Source organism: Ammospiza nelsoni, chromosome 8 (assembly GCF_027579445.1).
Source record: "Ammospiza nelsoni isolate bAmmNel1 chromosome 8, bAmmNel1.pri, whole genome shotgun sequence".
In the NCBI taxonomy this organism is placed as follows: domain Eukaryota; kingdom Metazoa; phylum Chordata; class Aves; order Passeriformes; family Passerellidae; genus Ammospiza; species Ammospiza nelsoni.
Window position 1 is genome coordinate 21,149,739 of NC_080640.1, and position 20,608 is coordinate 21,170,346.

General features: G+C 37.1%; 1 protein-coding gene across 2 annotated transcripts in view; it reads left to right on the forward strand.

Annotated features, from left to right (window-relative positions):
* Positions 1-20,608, forward strand: part of ADK (adenosine kinase) — a 266,529-nt gene that overhangs the window by 201,172 nt on the left and 44,749 nt on the right. For both annotated transcript variants that reach the window (XM_059477017.1, XM_059477018.1), the window contains exon 8: positions 18,906-18,941. In XM_059477017.1, the coding sequence (XP_059333000.1) occupies positions 18,906-18,941 (36 nt within the window). The remainder of the gene's footprint in view (positions 1-18,905; positions 18,942-20,608) is intronic.

Genomic DNA, 20,608 nt, shown 5'->3' on the forward strand with positions numbered 1-20,608 from the left:
CAGGAGTAAGCTATACAGACATTCTGTCTTGTGGATGCTGTTCAAGGTAACAACTTTTAGAATTGTGTTTCATGCAATGAAACACAAAGAAAACCCCCTAATTTTTCTATTTTACAATCTTGTACATTCGATGATAGCGTAATGATTTTGAGAGTTAGGTGGATGCAGAGAATTGGGTAACTTATATAATATGTAGAAATGTTTCAAATTATTTCTTTAATTAGATTAGAAAAATATTTTCAGCACTACTGTTTTTTATTTGTTAGTGAGATCTTCTGCAATAAATCCTTGTTCAGGATCACAAGGAAGAAAAATTATTTGTCATGTAAATAAAAATTCACAGAAGAAGATTTGAAATATAATCAATTGATCCTGAAGACTATTTGAGATGTAACTAATTTTGTCTATGCTAATTTGCCCAAACCCTGTTACTAATTTAAATTGACATCGGAGCAAGTTGCAATGCTTAACTTTTCATAACATTTCCAAATATATATCTATACTGTGCAAAACAGAGTAAGAGGCATGCCTTGTCCTGAGAAACTTACATTTTAAACAGAGATAAAGAAAATTAATAAAGAGAAGTAATGACCAGAGAGAGGTGAAATCTCTTAACACTGATGATACACTTGTTCAGTGCCATTACAAAATGTAGCTAAGGATTTTGCTCCATAATCTCATATATCAATTTTTAAAATAAATGCAGTGAATGGAAAAGAGAAGTAGTAATGATCTGTGCTAAAGTTAGATATACAAGTCCTTTCATATGGGTTTTTTAGGAATTCTCTTATTTTCTTCCATGGTGTTTTTTGTTTTCTTTGTTTGCTTTTAGTCTTAAAAATCATGCAGAATTAAAGCAGTTCATGATCAGTTAAAATTTCAAATATTTAAGACAGCAGTTTTTAAGATTAACTGTTTTCCATTTACTGACTGTTACTTGGAACCAAAAGAATCTTGTATTTTTGTAAGCATAGTAAGCTACACTGTTTTTCTTTAAACTTTAGGGTATGAATTATATTCCTATAATGACAGCTGCAGGGTGGAATGTTTTAACACACTGGAGTGAGATATATCTTGGACACATTCTTGGTACCTTAAGTTCAACATGCTCCATATGGTGCCACTGAGCCAGTGATTTTGAAGAAAACAGTTAAAGACTGCTGAAACAGCGTAAAATACAAATTAGTCTTTGCTATATAAGTAAAAAAAAATCACTGTCAATCTTTTCAGCTTCCTGCATGAATACTTCCAGCAACTTTCAGTAGTAGTCCCCATGTTTTAAAACAACTGTTGAATTCTAGCAGAGCCGAGTGAAAGCTTGTGGGCTAAGAATACATTAACTGAATTATGCCTAACTCTTATGCAGGGGAGCAAAGGGAAAGGAGATTGGGCTTCCCTGCATTTCCACATTAGTTTTTAATGTGACAGCAGGGTCTGTGTGGTGCAAGATCTGTGAGAAGTAGCTGGCTCTTTGGTAATTTGGCCCTCCGTCAGCACAAGAGCACCATGAAGGAGCTGTGTTGGGAAGGTGTCTCAGTCCTACTGTTGAGAGTACTAATGATACAGTATCCTGTAGTAAAACTACAGAATAACTATTGTTGCTACTAAATATTTTAATGTTTGGAGAAATAAATTAGCTGGGAATTACATTTTCAGAACATTGGATGTTTTTCGTTTGTTTTCATTTGTAGTATCAAGACCAGAAGGAGTTAATGTATGAGTAACTTGCTTGTCTATCTTTTACCTTAATTTAGTTGATTTTTTTTCAATATCACTCTAACCCTGGGTTTTCAGAATTTCTATTCAAGCTGTGGATTGCAAAATTCTTACAGCACACTTGAGTTCTTAGTACTGAAGTTATCAGTTCATACCCTGATTTTTACTGATATTGACTTGATGTAAATTTTCATCCTGGATTATTATTATTCTTGTCCTCATTATTATTGTTAATTACTAATAGTGTTGTTGTTGTTATCATTATCATCATTATGGCTTTTTAAAAGCATCATACGTGAGCTCCAAAGAAAAGACCAGGGATTATACAACAATGCAAAAATTCTATTCTTCTCAAGTGGTACCAACCTTAAATTGTTTTGTATTCGTGTTGACTCATAAGAACAGATTTCCAAATGTAAGCATGAGACAAAGAGCCACAGTGCACCAGCCTATTAACCTGTACTTGGATACCTTCTGGATCAGCAAAACAGCACATTGAAGTGAGAGCACCAGTGGTGAATGAAGCCTGTGAGGGGGTGATTTGCAGTTATATTAGTGTGAAGTTGGATGTTACAGCCTGAGTTGATCTAAGAATTTCCTGCTGGAGGAATAAGGAGATCTTGCTCCCTGTTGTCCCTTTCCAGACTTGTAGTTTCTGTCTCAGGTTCCTTCTGTATGGTGTAGCTAAGGCAGCAGAGACAAGGGCGATATTTTTAAGAAAAGAGGATGTGGCCGCATGATTTTCTTGATTTGGGATGTAGTTAATTAGAGATAGTCCATCTAAAAGTAAGAAATCAAAAAACCGTCCTTGAGCTTCTTTCCCAAAGATAAATTGTTACAGTCTATAAAATCATGAGGCAAGGAATGATAACTACCATTTCAGTGATCCCATGTCAGAGCTGCCTGCACTGTTTTAGTCCTTCTAGATATAATTAGGTAAAGTCATCATGAATAGTTTGTGTACAAATTTCCATCTTCGAGCTGAATATAGCTCGAATGTCAAATTTCAAATGATAATTACTTATGATATTTGGTAAATCCTTTGGGATACAGCCAGTGAGTATCTGTTGTAAAGGACATCATTGTCTAAGGATTCATAAATTAAGTTCTTGTACACTCAGAAAATATATTGAAAGCATGAATGGTTATGATACAGTATATGTCACAGCAAACATAGGTCAAATATCTGCTTTAAGTGAAAACCGGGATTAAATATTGGCATTAGAGAGATGACCAGAACATCAATGATGCATTAAAGTTGATACTTTCTCATCATACATAAAATTAGCACCTTTTCTCTTTTTTCTGCAGCAGCAGGATTCTCTAGTTTAAAAGGGTGTCTGTTGATGTTTGTCCATCACTGGACATATGTTGGTATATATTCTGTAAAAGACTCATTCAGCTGTACTTCCCTCCTCACTGATAGCTGGCTGGGCCTTCCAGTCTCCATGGCCATCCTAATCCATTTGATATGATGATATAATGCAGCTGTCACAGAACACTGTTCTCTTTGTTTCTGAAGTGTAAAACTTCCAAGCCATACATGTAATGTAAGCCAAGGAGGTGATCCCAAGGGATCCACTTGACCTATTGGTGCCTGCCTTCATTCTGTGCCATGGGCAGACCAGCAGAGTTACAGTCCTGCTCTAAATTGGAAGACAACTGTGCTTCCTTTCTCTGAGTATCAGTTCATTGTCACTATGTGTGAGAAGCTTGGGTTAAGCTCTGTGTTAAGGTTGTGCTTCGCTATTCCAAAACAAGTTTGTGTATGAAAGACATAACAATGGTGTTATATTGCTCTGCTGGGATAAAAGGGGAACCAAACCCTTTTTCTGCCCATTAGTACTGTTTGCTAAAGGAGGCAGGGTCCAGTCTGTCTTTTACATTCCACATCCCAGCCATTGGTGTATAATTTGAGGAGAGGAGGAAATAAAGAATAAGGGAAAGACTTGAGAAGATCCAGTGGAGCTCTCTGCCTGGAAATGACTCTATATTTCCCAGTGATGGAGAAATTGCCTTAGCATTTTATACCCACAACAGCTCAGTCTTGCCTGAGTGCAAACCTGGAAGTGGTTTTCTTTATTCAGGCCAGAAGCCTGTTCATACTTTGCTACTTACAAGCCAATAAATTACTTCTTCAGAAAGTTCCTATTTTGATAAATTGATATGCTTGTGTGTTTGCACTATATTATGTACGAGGAGCCTTGTCATCTTATTGAAATTATACGACATTGAGAGATACCAAGTATTTATGGCTAGATTTAACGATTTTAAAGGAAGGAAATTATTGCAGCCCCAGGGCAACAGTAACTTATATAGTGACAACTTATACATGTTTTATGTACCTACTTACTTCAGTGTTTACTACAAAAGTATAGTTACCATAGCAATGACCATGTCACCAGACTTCTTTTCTAGTTCTGAAATGCAAAATACCCAAATGCCACCTGAACTGTGAATATTCTCTGCACAAGTAAAGAAAGTACAAGTTGAGAGTGTCACACACTTTTCTAAACAAACAGCAACACACGGATTTACAGAACGTTTTATGTTGCAAATGGATGTTGGGTTGTTAGCACCCCTAATACTGTAAATTCTTTGCCACTAAGCTGCAAGAAAAGCTTCACTGGCTCCTATCAAAAGAGATTCCACTAGCATATACTTAACCTGTAGTCTTCTGTGGAATGTTGGTACTTACCTGCAATGTTTCAAGAAAATAATGTGTACTATTCAGGAAGACACTTTATCTAATTTTAAGTGTTAGCTAAATAAAACTATTCTTTGGATATTTACAGGTTGTTAGTATTATAAAAAATAGCATCACAGAAAGTGGTGTGATTTTTACCTGCTGCTTCTTTTATTTTAGAAATGGCAAATTTATGAAGAATTTAGGTGGCAACTTCTAAACCTTGGCATGCAGCTCACTACCCAATAGAATTGAGAAGCCAGGTACTAGATTTCCCAAATCAACATTAACCACTGGGCAGTAAAGCATTACCTCAGTATGACTTGTACACTAGTAAAAGGTGAAAACTCTTACCACACTTGCAGACCACTCCTTTTCATAGCTGGATTTTCCCATGTGTAGGCAGTGTGAGTTAAGTATGGATACTTGAAGAAAAGCAGTTTGCAGGACTGCAGACTTAATCCACCATAGCAGTCATTCTCTTTTAATAAAGACTGCTCTACAAGGAAACAATAATCTGAACTGAGAGAGCACATCATTTTGAGCACAACAGCTTTAACTCAGATTTGTATTGTGTCTACTTGTGGACAAGCATATGCTGGAACAGAGGTGGGGGTTTTTTCTTGTTTAACTGAGCAGAAGCGTGGCACTGAACAAACATGGCAACACTTGGAGCCAGCCTTTAGCAATGCCATGTGAAAATGTGAAAGTAAAATTGATCTACATTCATGTAATGGTTTATCTTTTCTTCCTTACATTGTGTAGTGTCAGAATTCTCACAAAGAAAGAATCTCACTTTGTTGGGTAGGGATATGGACATGGTCCTGTTAGGTATTACATTTATCTGTAGGAGTTTTAAAGAAGAGTAAGGAAATCACTTTAGCTAGGGAGTTTGATCCAACCTCCCTGAGTCCTGGCAGTGAACATGTGGACCAGGTGGTTCAGATTCCAGCTTTATATAGCAGTGCTGTTGTTTAGACTCTTTAATCTGATCAGAGGATCCCAAAGGAAAATTAAGTCTTAAGTTACAAAGAAGGAAGGAAGGAAGCTTTTTTACACAGCTTCAGTGTTGACTGAGAATTGTGTAAAAGGATCCAAAAAAGCCCCTTTCATGGTGTTGTAATTCTTAACCATTAAGAACTAATTTCAGCTACTTCAGTTTTTGTTTGGATTCTTTCAGTTCTCTTATGTTTCTTTCTCAGAAAAAAACCCTCAGTGTTTTTATATTTATCTAGGCGGCAAGTGGCATTTACAACTAATCCTTGAAGTGCATAGGTGTACTCTTCAACCAATGACACTTGAACTGACCCAGGACAGGCAACCTGCAAAACTAGATGATTCAATTTGCTGGTGCTTCAAAAGTACCTTCAGCTGTGTGACTGTGCATGAATTACCAGCTCAGCCTGGTAGCTCAGGCAGTTCTGAGACCTCTGTGATGCTCCAGTGCCTGCTACAAACATGCCCGGAGACTCACATTGTGCCTGATCCTTGCAGAGCCATCCAGCCACTAATTTCCCAGCTAGCCTTTGGCAGTGACCTGTCCATGGGGAAGGAAAGATCTGGCAAATCAATGGGCTTTGACCACCCAGCTTTACACTGATGGGCAGGTGTGGGAGAAACTCTGTCCAGAGAGCCCCTCATCCCTGCAGCTGATGGGCTGTGTGATGGATTAGGTCACTCTGTCTATGTCACCTCTTTTACTACATACTGCTCTCATAGTCAGAGGTGTGTTTGTTCCAGCTGTGATGTTAAAAAGTGTAACTCTGTTTACATCTACAGGGAAGGTCTGGCCAGAGCATTATTTATCATTACTGCCAAATACACTCAGTACAGACTGAAGCACATGCATCTTGTGTATGGTTGAAAGTGTAGCATACACTCATTGCTGTTGACACTGCAACAGGCTTAGGAATAAATCTGCTTTATTTTCTGGATGAAGCCTGTCTTTCTTCTGCTAAAATCTGACATCCAGTTCTTGTTCTGCAGCTAGTCAAGTATTGTTTTTCTTCGCTGTTCTCTTGCTGGTGCAGCCACCTGGTGTGGGGTGGATTCCATGTGTGTGATGCTCACACACATGCTGCTCTGCTGCCAGGAGCGGAGGACCTAATCTTTTGTGACATGAAAAGAAACTTGCTGGTACAGTACATTGCTAAATGCTACAGCCTGACTTTATGAAATGGGAACACCGCAGGGGAATCTGGCAAGGAAGATGTGTTTATGTAACTGAATTGAGTGTTGCAACTGCCATCACTTAGTTCCCTTGGCTGCAGTGAGCGAGTTGTGAGAGAAAAACAATCCAAACAGAGATCTTCAGATGCTAAGGGCAGCTCTAATTACATACAAATAATTAATAAAAATGAAGTGAAATATTGTCAGAAAATACAAATACCATTAATTTTCTTCCATGATCACTTTTATTTGAAGTATATATTGTTTGAGTGTCTTCAGCACATTCTGATATCCCAGAAAGATTCATGACACAAGAGTAATTGCACATAACATAAACAAGATCTGCATTAGTTGGCTCTTTTACTCAGAATCCTTTTCCAAGTCCAGATGTGTGATGTGTAAATGTTAGGAGAACAGTCCTTATGAAGTAGCTTTATCAAATGCAGCTAGTCTTCCAGCAAAATGGAGAAAATATAAATTAGCACTCAAGACCTTGGTCAAATCTGGTGCATAAAATTTTACGGTTATATTTACGTTCCATATGTGCTTTGGACAAGTGCCATGTTTGTAAAGAACTGCTTCAATATTATTTTTTTAAAGTGACACTTTTAGCACAGTATCCTCTGCAAACTGTTCACTGCTTGCCATGTAAGCCATCCAGGCTCCAAATAAACTGTTCATTTTCATGGTCTAAACCTGAAATCAAAATGCCTTTTTAGAGCATGGTGATTTTCAAAACATGGCATGGTAGATATCATATGTGGCTTCTTTAAGCACTGTTCAGAAGAGCTGATTAATGTGACTGAAAGAGGACCATGCATGATATAAAAATCTGACAAGAGGCAAGGAATTAGGAAGTTCTAGTATACATGTTTGCTACTGCTGAATATCTGTTCTGACTTGTTTATAACATAATTATATTTTAGTAAATTATGTGAGCACTACATTCCTTGTAGCTCTTTAGAAAAGAAAATAAACCTCAAACCAAGGAGATTTTACAAATTTGTGCCACTTTTCAGAGGCCCCAGCCTATTTTTTCTTCATTTCCCTAAATCCATAAATAACTGTCTTTAAAAGAAAAAAAAAAACTCCAATGCAGCATCTGGTGTGCTGTTATTGCCACTACTTCTGTTCTGAGAGTATAGCACTACTGCTTTAGAATGTTCTCATTCACTTGTTATCTGGTATTTGGCCAAAAAATTTATTACCAATGTAAGAGAAAGAAGTAAATTTCTAGAGCCCAAATCAGAATGCAGTCTGAACAAAAGAACAGCACTGAGCTGACCCTATAGCTCTTTTCAATTTTTGCATAAAATGGAAGAGACACAGCATCTTGGAAAAAAATCACAGGAATCCTTTGTGTTGGAAAGTGTGAGTCAAACTAAATAGCTTGAAATAACTTCTGTTATATTTAAACACAAATGTAATGCTAGAGGCAGAGGAAAAAATAGATTATTTATACTTCGAAACACTCAGAGGTGTGAGAAATCTGCAGTGAAGGGCTTGAGCAAGTACATAGCTAAAAATAACCTGTCCAAAACTGAATTACTACTACTATTACAATGACTACTAATTTCAGCTTCAGAATAATTTGTAGTCTTCCACTTGTCATATGTAAAATAAGAAAGGTATCAGGTGCAATTGCAGGTTCATTTGCTTACATCTACTAAGCATATAGAACTGGTTAACAAATATATAAATGTATGCTCAAATTTAATGTCAATCTGTTATCTCAGTAATTAAAGAATAATTGGGAGACAAATCCTAAAATAAATGTAGTGTGTTGAAGTAATAGAATTAGAGGTGAAATGGTTGCTGTTCTGAAATGTAGCTGAGGCATAAAAAAAATTTCCTTGAATCTGGAAGTATGTGGAGAATGCACATATGGTGGAATCAGAAATGGTAATTTTTTGTATCATTCTGTACCAAGTTTATAAAACTTTATTGATTGAAAACTATTATAGATTTTTATGATCCTTTAGAATATACAGTTGGTGCCACTAGAATGGTGTCCTTGCTTAGCAGAGATTTAGAGAACTGTTCTTGTAAAAATAGCACAGTTGAAACTCAGAATTTTCTTTTATTCAGATGTTGACCAAATCTTTAATTTCTCTGTGTGGACTGAGTCCAAATTTTATTTTTCAGCTTGGCTTTAAAAGTTGTCTATGTGAGTTTATGAACCTAGCAAATTGTACAACAACTTCAGTCAGTATGCTGAAAGAAAAATGTATTTATAATTTAAAATTTTATAGCTAGTGAATATATCAAATGATATCTTGAAGGGGGAACGGATAATAAGTCATTGCAACTATATTAACAAGGTAAAATAGCTTCATAGTAACAAAAATATCTACCAGTACTATTTAATTTGAATGGTGCTATAACCAATGTATCTCAAATCATAGCTGTAGGTCTTCATAACCTTCCAGTGCTCAGAAAAGGTGAGGGTGCCAATAAATTGTTATCTTTTACTGGATGGGATTCCATTGCAGACACCTTGTTTTTCCCTAGCTGGAGGTCTAGTGAATATAATTGCTTATGAAAACCACTGATTTAACAAAGAAGGGCTTGGAAAATGAGTGCATGTGGAAAACTGAAACATAGGAAGTTTTAGATAGGGAGATCACATTTGTTTTGTCATGATCTATATATGCATTTGTAAAAGTCATATAAGTGTATGTATATGTTTGTGTGTACATAAAGTTGGTTTAACAGGGAAGGCAAATAGCCAGCAGGCAAAACCACTGTGAATTCAGCATATCAATATTACTGCTGCATACCCAGTGCATCTTGGGGCAAATGGTCACACTGAAACAAAGGGATCTGCATACAGTTATCCATGGAGTAATGCATTGCTAAACTATGCACTTTTGACAAGTAAGTTGTTTTCATAATGATGTTGTTATGTATTAGGTGAAAGATTACTGATCTTCAGTGCAGGAATATAATTTTCCATAATTACAATATCTGTTTTTTTCCTATAGGAATTAATGCATACTTATACACCATTTTATTATTTTATTATTTTTACCTCTTGCTTTTTGTTATTTTCTTTGTTTTCCTTTTTTTAAGCATGGTGTCTTAAAAGTAAAGTGGAATGATCAGTATTTTTGTAGTTTCATTTGTCATAGGAATTCTGAACCCTGCTTCGTCAAGAAAAATCACAGTATAATATCAAATATCAAAGACCTTGACAGAGAGAAGAAAAGGTCTGATGGGAATCTCATGAAGTTCAGCAAATGGAAATGGAAGGTCCTCTTACCTAGGGAGGAATGTTAGTCCCAGGACAGGCTGGGAACCACTTGGGTACAAAGCAGCTTTGCAGAAGAGGACCTCAGAATACTGGAGTGGTGCCACCAAAGGGCCACAAAGATGGGTGAGGATTGGAGCATCTGTTGTATGAGGAGGGGAGAGTGAGGGCCTGAAGAAGAGGAGGTCAGGGAGATGTTAGCAAGGCACACTAACAAGAGGTAGTAAATAAAAGGGAGGCAGACTCTTTACAGCAGTGAGAGGGGGCACGACAAGGGACAACAGGCACCCATTCAGCTACTGGAGATTTCATTTAAGCATAAGAAAAAAGCTCTGCTGTGATGGTCGTCGAGTGTTGAAACAGATTTTCCGGAAAGGCTGCAGAGACTCTGTCCTTGGAAATGTTCAAAACTGGGGGGTCCTGGGCAGCCTGCTTTAGCTGACCCTGCTTGAGGAGTGGGGTTGGACTCTGGAGATGATGTGCAGAGGCCCCTCCCAAACTCAGCCACTGCATGTCTTTTTAATACCATTTTAAAATATTTTGGAATCATATCCCTTTAATTTCATTATTTGATTAGTCTTTTGATCTCTGATCTGTTCGAGCCTGTCTCAAGTTCAGAATGGCTTCTAATAGAAAAATAAACTTTACCAAACTCCCTCATCCATAAATACTTAATGGTCAAAAGCAGTTAAATTCTAACTTCTATGGAATTTTTAAAAATTGATCCAAGAAATTAGCAACTTGTCCAAAATGATAAATAGTGCCTTAGTCACATCTGGAATTAGAACTTGTGTTCTTCACTCAGGACCACAGTGATCTAACTGTGGTCAGATTGTAATGTTGTTTTTCTGTGCAATGGCCATGTTGTGAGAAAGCACTGCTGGTACAGACCGAGAACTAGGTTTTTCCTTCCATAAAGTAGCTACAGTTAGCTAAAACTGAAAATTTCAGAAAACAAAATTCATCTTGAGTATTCATATCTTGAATACAGATAAATGCATCATTGAATTTGCATTAAACAGCACGAGAAACTCCAGTAAGAATCCTAAAGTCACCTGGGTTTGAAATTCATTGAAAGGGTAAAATATGTGATTTGAAGATCAATTTAAAAGATTTGTTATTGCTGAAGATTGCAGTGAGCAACTTTATTTTTTTGCCAGAGTTAACCAGCAAAGCAGGCCCAGTGCATGAAGAGTGTGACACAATTGCTTTTTACAGAGTTCCCAATGCCACAGCCTCAGTTATAATTCTAAATGGCTGTGCATGACATCACACTAAACAAAGTATATAAAACAACTCAATTTCACTGCTAAAAATACATTAACCTTTTACCAGGACTAGAGAGAATCCTGCTAGATCCTAGCACTTTTAGCGGAGTGTCTGATTATTCTCTTAATCTGAAATTGCTAGATGAGAATGTCCTAGTCTGATTTCAGGCTAGTTTAAGTGGTTACAATCACAGAAGGGCTCATTGAAAAAGATGCAAGCTTTTATTTCTGTTTGTCACCCTCCAGCCAGAAAGGTAGCCCTGGGAGCATTCAATGAGCAGTGTTAAAGACTTCAAAAGACCCCACACATCTTCTATTTTTATGTACAAATAGAACTCTTATCTTCTAGCTATTAATATTTTTGTTTTCATTTTTATTATGTTCTCCTAATTTAATGATATTTAAGGAAGGGGTGTCTTTTTTCCTTCTTTCTCACTTCTGATGATGCATTTATTTTTCAGGTAGAAACAGACATTTGTATAGAGAAATGATGTAAACAAGTATTGTTCACTAATTTGATGCTTGTAATGTGTGAGGAGAGAGACACATACAGAGTCATAAGAAGTTCAGATCTTTAGGTAAGGATGTAAGATAGAGATGTAATAGCACTTTATCCATCATAAAATTTCAAAATGGCTCAGAGGCACATCCCTGCTGCAGCCGTTGCAGACCCTGTAATGGCATTAAGCTCTGACTCAGGGTGATTCCACAGAAGATTCTGGCAGGAACTATAGTTCTGGTAGTAACCTGAATAGGAGGATAAATAGCTTGAATATTAATGAATTGTACGTGATACAAACACTCCAGGGTGAGCCCAAGAAGGACAGGAAATATGTTTCTTTCTCAATTCTTTTCACACTAGGCTTTTTCAGACAAAAACCTCTGGTATTGTGCCAGAAACCCCTCTGAACACTACAACTTTAACCCCATATGGTATTTATACTTATTCTGATTATTCACTCAAACTGATTCTTATTATTTTATATTTTCAGCTGCTGGGTGAAGGCAGTGTACATATGTTTGCCAGTGTCTTTAGTATTTCTGGAGCAAGCTGAAATGTTTTTTTAGGATATGATATGAATTCTCACTATCTGTCCTTCATGGAAAAAAAATAAAATTAGGGTCTAGTACTGCTCATATGTAAAAGAAAGTGGGGTAAAAAACCCTCAGTGTTCCTTTGTGATAATCTGCCCATCCAATTGATGCCAGCTGTGTTTTTTCCAGTAATATCTAGGGAGGGGTGGATATTTGCTGGTTCTCAGTGTTGATTCTCAAGCTGTGTGTGGGGTCTGTCCGTTCTCTGACCACTTTCACTGACCTTCTCTGAAACATGAACAGATTTACACTGCTGACTGAATCAGGGATTAGGTCTCTGTGTTGTCAAACAAAAATAATACTGAAGCATTACATCCGTGTAGCACATCCCCACGTGTATCACAAACTTTCCCAGCTGTGGCAGAATTTCACCACGTGTTTCAGAAAATATCCTGTGTGGTTCTTTTGTCTTTCGTTCTCAAACTCTTATTATTGACCCATATTAAAGCAGCTATCTCCGAGGAAAAGGAAAAAAGAAAAAGCATGAAATTACATTTACCTTTGAGCCCTTAATGCCTTTATAAGTGGCCATTTTTTAATAAAGGCATATGAGCTTGTATTGCCTTTACACAATGAAATGTATTAACAGTTGACCTTAAATGTCTGTCTAAATCCAACTACAATGACATAACAGGCTGGATAGGACTATCTACAGTGTTTGGAGTAACCACTGATAGCTCTTTAGCACTGATTGAGGATGAACACATGTATCTTACCACTAACTACAATAAATGTACTGTTGGCACTAAAGGTTAGTGATCCAGCTGGAACTGTGTCCTGTAGACTTTTCATCCATTCATTTTAAGTAGCAGAATAATAGCAGCCGCTTGTTGAAATCATGTTTTCAACTGATCAGCAGTCTTTAGTGGAATCCACCTCTAATTCCTTGGGGAGGTCATGATTATCATTACCACAGCTTTGACATCACCCCTATTTGCATCGCAGGAAGGTACTTGTAGTTCTTGTATGCTGTTAATTCACCATGTTAAGAACTGTGGATTTGCTGTGATTGCTCTCTCTCTGTGTGTGTATATGAATCTATTACTTTCCTAGAACTGGGACAGGGAATAAAATCAGATTTACCTTAGTCTGGCTTTGTGAACCATATACAGGAAAAAGTGGTATAAAGACAGGTCATAGTGCTGTATGTTCATGGGCTGCATTAAATAAATACCTGATAATTTGATAGAACACCCCACCAACTCTGCTGTGAAGTTTGTGAATGTATTTATGACATCTTTGTTATAATTCAAAGGCAGCAATTGAAAATCCATTGTCCTCTCTGTGCTTCAAGTCCCATTTCCAGGGTCATATTTAGTATGAACTGGTCTGGAGCTGGAAGAGTAGAAAACATGGCATGGCACAGATCACAAGGTCTCTTTCTTAAAAACTGGTTGATCTCCTGCACTGTGACAATTGTTTTAGGAAGGAAATACCAAAAGAAGGGCACATGTTAATTCCTTCTTCGTTACTTATCTTCCAAGAAAATAAGAAGGGAGATTTTAACAAAAGAGAGCATCATTTTTTTGGTTTATACTCAGATTTACGGGGCACAACAGATGCCACTGAAATCAGAGGTTCTCAGTACCTATGATGTATATAAAAAAAGGTATAGCTCTAAAAACACAGAATTGTATAAGAAACCTCTTTGTTAGGGAATGGGGAAAATGGTAGAAGGGATAGACAGATAGAAGGACAGATGTGCCTACTTAAGGGAAGGTAAACTACAAGTCTTAGTAATTACATTGCAATAAAGACTCGTGTCTATAGTGCAGAGAGACAAATAATACATGTTTGTTTGTTTGTTTTTGTTGGTTTTGGTTTTTTGTTTTACAAGTCTGCTGTCCTTTAGGAAATCTTGTATAAAAATGTCTGTTTCAGAAATAATGAGTTCAGCATCTACGTCTAAGAAAGGAGATTATCAATCTAAGCCAACCTTGATCATTTAAGTCTGTCTTCTACAGAATGAAGTTGTGGATATCAGTGGGCATCATTTCTCCAGAAATCTTCCCTGTATCTTCATTTGTTTATTTCAAATGCCACACATTCCTTTTAGATAGCAGGGTTTTAATGTTAGAGTTGTGAAAGTAACTTTGTTGCCACAAACAGTACAATATGTAGGAAAGCCAGAGAGGATACAAAGAACACAACTTTACACCAGAATTGGAGATGAACTCAGGAGTGGAATGAATGGTATTAAATGATTATACTGGAAAAAAGGGAATTACCTGAGTGAGAAAATCATAGCATTCAGTGTGTTCAAGGAAACAATGTAAATAGAAGAAAACTAATAGTCCATACTTCCGAAATGTAAAAAAGGAAGAAAATGTTTACGAGTAATTTTTAAAATATTTTAGTACTCTAGAAAGGCTTATAAGGTAGAGTGTTGGAAGTGCTATTCAAATTACAATTAAACATGGTTGTTACCCATAGGAATTGTCCCATCAAACACAGACACAAAGTATATGGTCCTCATGGTCATTTATTATTTCTCATTGAGTGAGTTTGCTTTTTTATTTCTTTTTGTTGTCATGCACTCTGCTCTGGGCTGCAGGGAGCTTCCTCTGCAGTTCCACACGCTCTGTGTGAGTGCAGGCTTGAGGCTGCATTGATTCACGGGCTGGGCTGAGCCCTCTGCGTCACAGACTGGCTGTGCACAGAAAAGAGGATGGTATTCCTGGAAATGTGAATAGGGTGCATTTTGGGCAAGTCAGGAAGTTCACAGTTAATGAAGTAGGAACTCCCTCAAAACCTGTCAGTAATCTCCCAATTAAAAACAGTAAATCCAGGGGGTAGTACTGTAATATGTGAGTTGAGGTTATTCTGTGAGATGTTTTCCCTACCAAGAAGGATGGCAGGGGAGGGATTATCTTCAGTGTCCCCTGCATTTGCTGTTTTGTGCAATTATGGGAAATGCATTCAGTGTGCAAGGGTATCATTGCTGTCCTGCTGTTTTATCATTTCTTTATGAGATAATGTTGATTTCGGCAATGAAATGCAAATTTAGTTTTCAGTGCTCCTTTTTTTTCCATACAAAGGTTAAAATGCATATTGTACATAATAATGTTGCTGGTGTTTTTGAAACAGCCTTTGTCAGCTAATTTTGGGAATATGTGGTTTCAAATGCTGTTCAGTGCAATTGTGTGAGTTTTATATTGGCCTACATAAATTAATTTTAACCCACTATGCATATTGTTACCATTTTGGCTGTAATTTGATCAAGTAATCATCATACTTTGGTACCAACAAAAAAAATTTGGATGTGTCAAGAATATTCAATATATGGTGAGCCTTCTGTGTCTCATGGCAAACTGAACATGCAATTATTGAAGATGAGCCATGTTAACTCTATAATCATAAAAGTATTCTAACACAGGGGGCTAGCATAGGATTATATGTTACTCCTAGGATTGCAGAGGCTGATGGATTCTGTGTTTGGAGGGTATGTTTCTGTTTACTTATAAACAAATAGTTTGTACTAGCTGTGATAAAAGGGCTCAGGATTTTAACAATTCCTGTTAAAATTAGCCTGTGTGTAGATTGTAAACAGTTTTTTTTACTGAGTGCTGGGGCTCAGACAGCAATAAAATACATGCAAGAATGGAAACAGTTTTCAGCTGGGACTCCGACAGCAGTAAAATACATGCAAGAATGGAAATAGTTTTCAGCTAGCAAGCAAATTCTAACCTAACAGCAAGGCCAGCACTAACGGAAGTTGTCTTTTTTATTGTTATCTCCCTAATTAATCTTGCTTTCCTGTGTAAACTGCTCACTATTGTGTAAAGAGAGGGTGTGTGTTAACTTTGGTGACATTGTGTTACTCCCATTAAGTGGCATTGCACACAGGTTTCGTCAGCTTGAGTGTACTTAGGATTTTTTTTTTCCCCCCAAACAGCATGAGCCAAATGACATTTCACAACTAAAAGCAAATCTCATTTCTACTTTAGATGGTGCAACAATAAATTTGCTGTCACAGTTAGTAAAAAGGCTATATAGAAAAAGGAGTGTGAATTTTTAATATATTTAGTATGAAACAGTGATAAGGTGGGGAGAGGGTTTTATGAAATGTTCTGTAGGCAGTAACAGAAACAGCTCTGAAAATGCTGAGTTGGAATAATGAATGAATAATGTGTAAAGTTTATCAAAACTGAAAGAAGTCCTGATGTGAAATGAAGCCTCCTAAGAAAATTCTGTTCTGTCGCTGTTTTGCTCTGCTGTTGTCGCATGTCACGCATGAATGAAAATGCTGCATTCTCTGGGGAGCGGTAAAGCTTCTGTGTGGGTTGTTTATTTCCTTAATCCCTCCTTCTTCGTGATTTTCAGTGTCAGATATAAAATGGAAAGCCTGTAAATATAGTGATTATCATACTGATTATCACCTGCACCAGGGAACGCCCCGGCTGGCCGCTGTAACCCAAGCAGTCTCCACATGTTACATCCACTTAGACTTTAACCTGACTACTTTATTAGAGACGTGAAGCTCAGTATGAGGTGCCCTAGGGCTGCACAGATGGGTTCTGCTTGTTTCCTGTTCTCACTGTTATTGTGAATAGATACTAAAAGGTTTTCGTCGCTTTTATCTGGTTAATTTACTTTGAACTGTCCCTGGCAATCAGAGCCTGCCTCACATTTCTCAGCGTTTCACAAGCACTAAACTCTACAGTCCAAATGTGTGTTTTGAGCTTTTTTTTTTTTTTTTTTTTTACTGGAAAGGCCTTAATTCTTAACGAGATCTTGTTCTGAGAAAGGCTGGTTTGTAGGGGACTGTAGGCACAATCTTTATTGAAATAAGATGCTCAGGAGTCATTCTGAGGTTCAGTTGATAGGAGAGAAGAAAATTAAGATTGCTATTGTTCTTTGGCATGCTCAGGCACTCTTAGATTAGAGGTCAACTGCAGGAAAATCTCTGATTTTATGCTGGCTGCCATTATTCATGTAGCTGGGCAGCAGACCAGGCTAAAAGATGACGCTCTTGCAGGAGAATCTGTAGATGAGATACTTTTTAACAAATGTGCAATCATTTATCCTTTCTTGTGGAAGGGCCAGGTCTTCCAAAACACATGTGCTATGCATGGGTACAGAAAATTAAGATGAATTCTCTCAAAGTCTCCCACACAAGAAAGCACCACTTCACTGAAACAGTTTTTATTTCATGTACCGGTGTCCAATTTCCTGGCCAGACAATAGTTTAACACAGATGTTAATGTCCTGCTGTATTGGGATTTCAAAGAAATCCCTTAGGACAGATCAGTGTAACTTCCGATTTCAATTGCATGACCAAAAACCTGAGGTTAAAGAAATTATTTGGGTAGAAGACATAATTTTTAGTCAATTTTCTTATTCTCTTCCCCTTATTGCTCCCTTATTTCTCCTATTTTATTTTTTCTTCTGTGTCACAGTCCCGTTTGAGGCTTTCTTGATTGTGTTGCAGTTCATTGTAAGTGCATCACTATGGAGTGGAAGCTTGCAAGGCTCCTTTTTTCATATGAGCATAGGCTTTGTTAATCACATGCTGGTTTAGGAAAACACTGCATGATATCTTTGAACCCTACACTCCTTCTTGACAGCCAGGCTAGCAAATGTCATTGACTGTGTGATGTACAAGAAGGGATTCAATTGTAAGTAAATTGTCAAAGTGGCTAACCTTGCCCGCACCCAATTGTCAGGACCATGATTCAGTTTTTCTGTCAACATCAGCTAAGGGTAACCCGGTCAGCCTTATGTTTCTGCAGTGAAGCAGCCTGAGGAGTTGTGCTTTTCAGCTTATCACATTTTATTAACCTCAACTTACTGTTGTTATAATCAATTGTACCCACTTCAAATTCTTCTATTGCCCCCAGATTGACAGATCATGTAGGTCCACAACTGTGTGTTTTCTGAAGCACTAAAACCTCTCGTAGGCACACTGGATTGGTTTGGTACAGTATCCATTTCTGTTTACGTAGATCAACTCATCATTTTGGCTCTAGATTATCCCTCTGTTAATATTACTTGGCAAAGATAATCTGGAAGAATGCAAGTTAAAACATAAATACTTCAAGGGTATTCTGCAGTATTTCCAATGTTAAGATAGAAAGTAAGTAAGGGGAAAACATTGCTATTGTCTTCCATTCCCTTGCTTTTATTTCAAAACAGATTTTTAGTTGCACCTATTAATATAAATAAGGCATGAGGACATACTGATACCATGATGTTTCCTCTGTTCTTTCAGGAAAAGAACATAGTTAAATTGCTTAAAGCAGTGATTAAGACATCAGAATATTTTTAAATGCTCATCTGATTCTACCACAAGGGTTTGAACACATTTAGTGATCCTGATTTTTTAATGCACTGTAGATGACAAATTATTTTTTTTAATGGCTTGATAACATGTATCCCATGAAGTGTCATTCATAAATGGAGATAGTACAATTTCAATTAAAAATATATGTGACGGATTTTTCCAAGTTCAAGTCCTATCTGCAGAAGTAACTTTCCTTACTTGGAAAAAATCATATTGTACCTTCTTTATTTGAACTTGTGAAATGTGTTGACATTGTACTGTTGTCGGGCTTGAGGGAAGAGGGGGAAGCTTTTGGTGCGGCTATCAGAATTGCACAACTGTATATGGCTATATTGAGATAATCGTGTAAAAGGAAAACTGGCTGAATGAGTTTCAAAATGTGTTATTTCTTCATTATCTAGCACTTTATAATTAACTGTTCTTTTTTTATTATTTCAGGAAGCTGCCACTTTTGCTAGAGAGCAAGGCTTTGAGGTGAGTTAACCCACAATTGCACACTAAACAGATCCTAAAGGTTTTTTTCTTGCTGATAATGAAGTTCTTTTGGACAATGATTGATGTGCTATTATACTCTCCAAGCCTCGCAGCGGTTGCCATGGAAACTTGGCAGTCGTCATGGTTTCTTTGTTCTGCCAGCTCAGTGTTATGACGCACTCTGCTAGGTCTGCACCCAACATCGCCTACAGATGTTATTTATTGAATTTTGAAAAGCCTCTTGGGAAGCCGAGAGGTTGGGCACGGTTTCAAGCTGCCTCTGCAGATATGGGACCTGTCAGTTTGTTCAGTTAAAAAGCTGCCTCATTAGCTGCATTACACTCCAGAAGGATTCACTGCTAAAGCATGGTGAAGCAACACTAAATAGTGAAATATAACACCGCTTAAATAACTTAAACCCTGCCATATGCGGATTATCATTATGCAAATGAATTTTAGAAAGGTTGTATATAAAATTGTTAGGTACTGATTAATGTAAACTATGCTTTTTACAAACAGCTGCTTTTTAGAAAAGGTAGTGTGGAAATTGTTTCAAAACATATTTGAGTCGGTGTTTTCCATCTGAGCTCTAAAAATGTCTGATCCTCTACTTTCTTGAAGTAAATACTGTTGATTTTACAGTGATTTTCAGAGCTTTTGATTTCATCTTCTCAAGATATTTATTTGACTACTACCTCCCACTGGCTACATTCAGATATCTTAATCCGGAGAACCATCAGCTATTGGTCTCTAACCAATTGAAACAGGCAGTTTTTAAATAGTGTAATTAATGTGACAAGGCTTGTGCTAATTTTGCAGATAGTAAGGGATCTTACTGAAATTTAAATTGCAGAACCGAACACACGTAAATCCTTTTACATGTTGCTTTTTCACTGGAATAAGACCCACCTTAATTGATTTGTTTGCAGTGTAAAAGAATAGAAAGGAGTTTGACTGCTCAACACCCATTTTGCATAAATAATAGAAGCCGCGCAATTCAAACCACATCGCTTCCCGAGTGTGCCATTTCTGGGTGTGATTGGTTGCATAGAAAAAAAGAGGGAAAGACTGACAGCTTTTGTTCTACAATTTAGATTTCTTTAGAACCATACGCCAGCAGGTACATCAATGCCATCACTGTTTTAGCTATTAAAACTGTGGGCTGTCCCATTGCATTTTATGTTTCCCAAATTCACGTGGCTGCTTTGTAGAAATCAAGACTTTTTATTCCTGTCAGTTTTCATTTGTATAATCTGTATTGTTAGGCATAAAAATACACTTTGAGTTTATGCTAATGAATGAATTTCACAGATGCCTCCAAAATATGAAGCATAAGATATTATTGGTACCCTCTGGTAGCTAGACAATAAAAAGAAAGGAAGTAGTGTATTAAGTCTACCCATTCTATATTTTTATTGCCCCCTTGAGCTAAAGACTTTGAATGTGCCTGGTTTAAATTCAGCTCTAGTGACAAACTGCTTTTGCTGGTTTCTGCTAACTACCATCATATTAACCTTTCCATTAGTGCATGCTTAGAGATTTTAGCACAGTTCCTCCTGAACATCCTAAATCTGCCACATTTGATTACAGCATATCAGTAAAGTGCACAATGATTATGATCTTATCTCTTATTACTCCCTTGCTTGGCAACAATTCACATGTCAAGT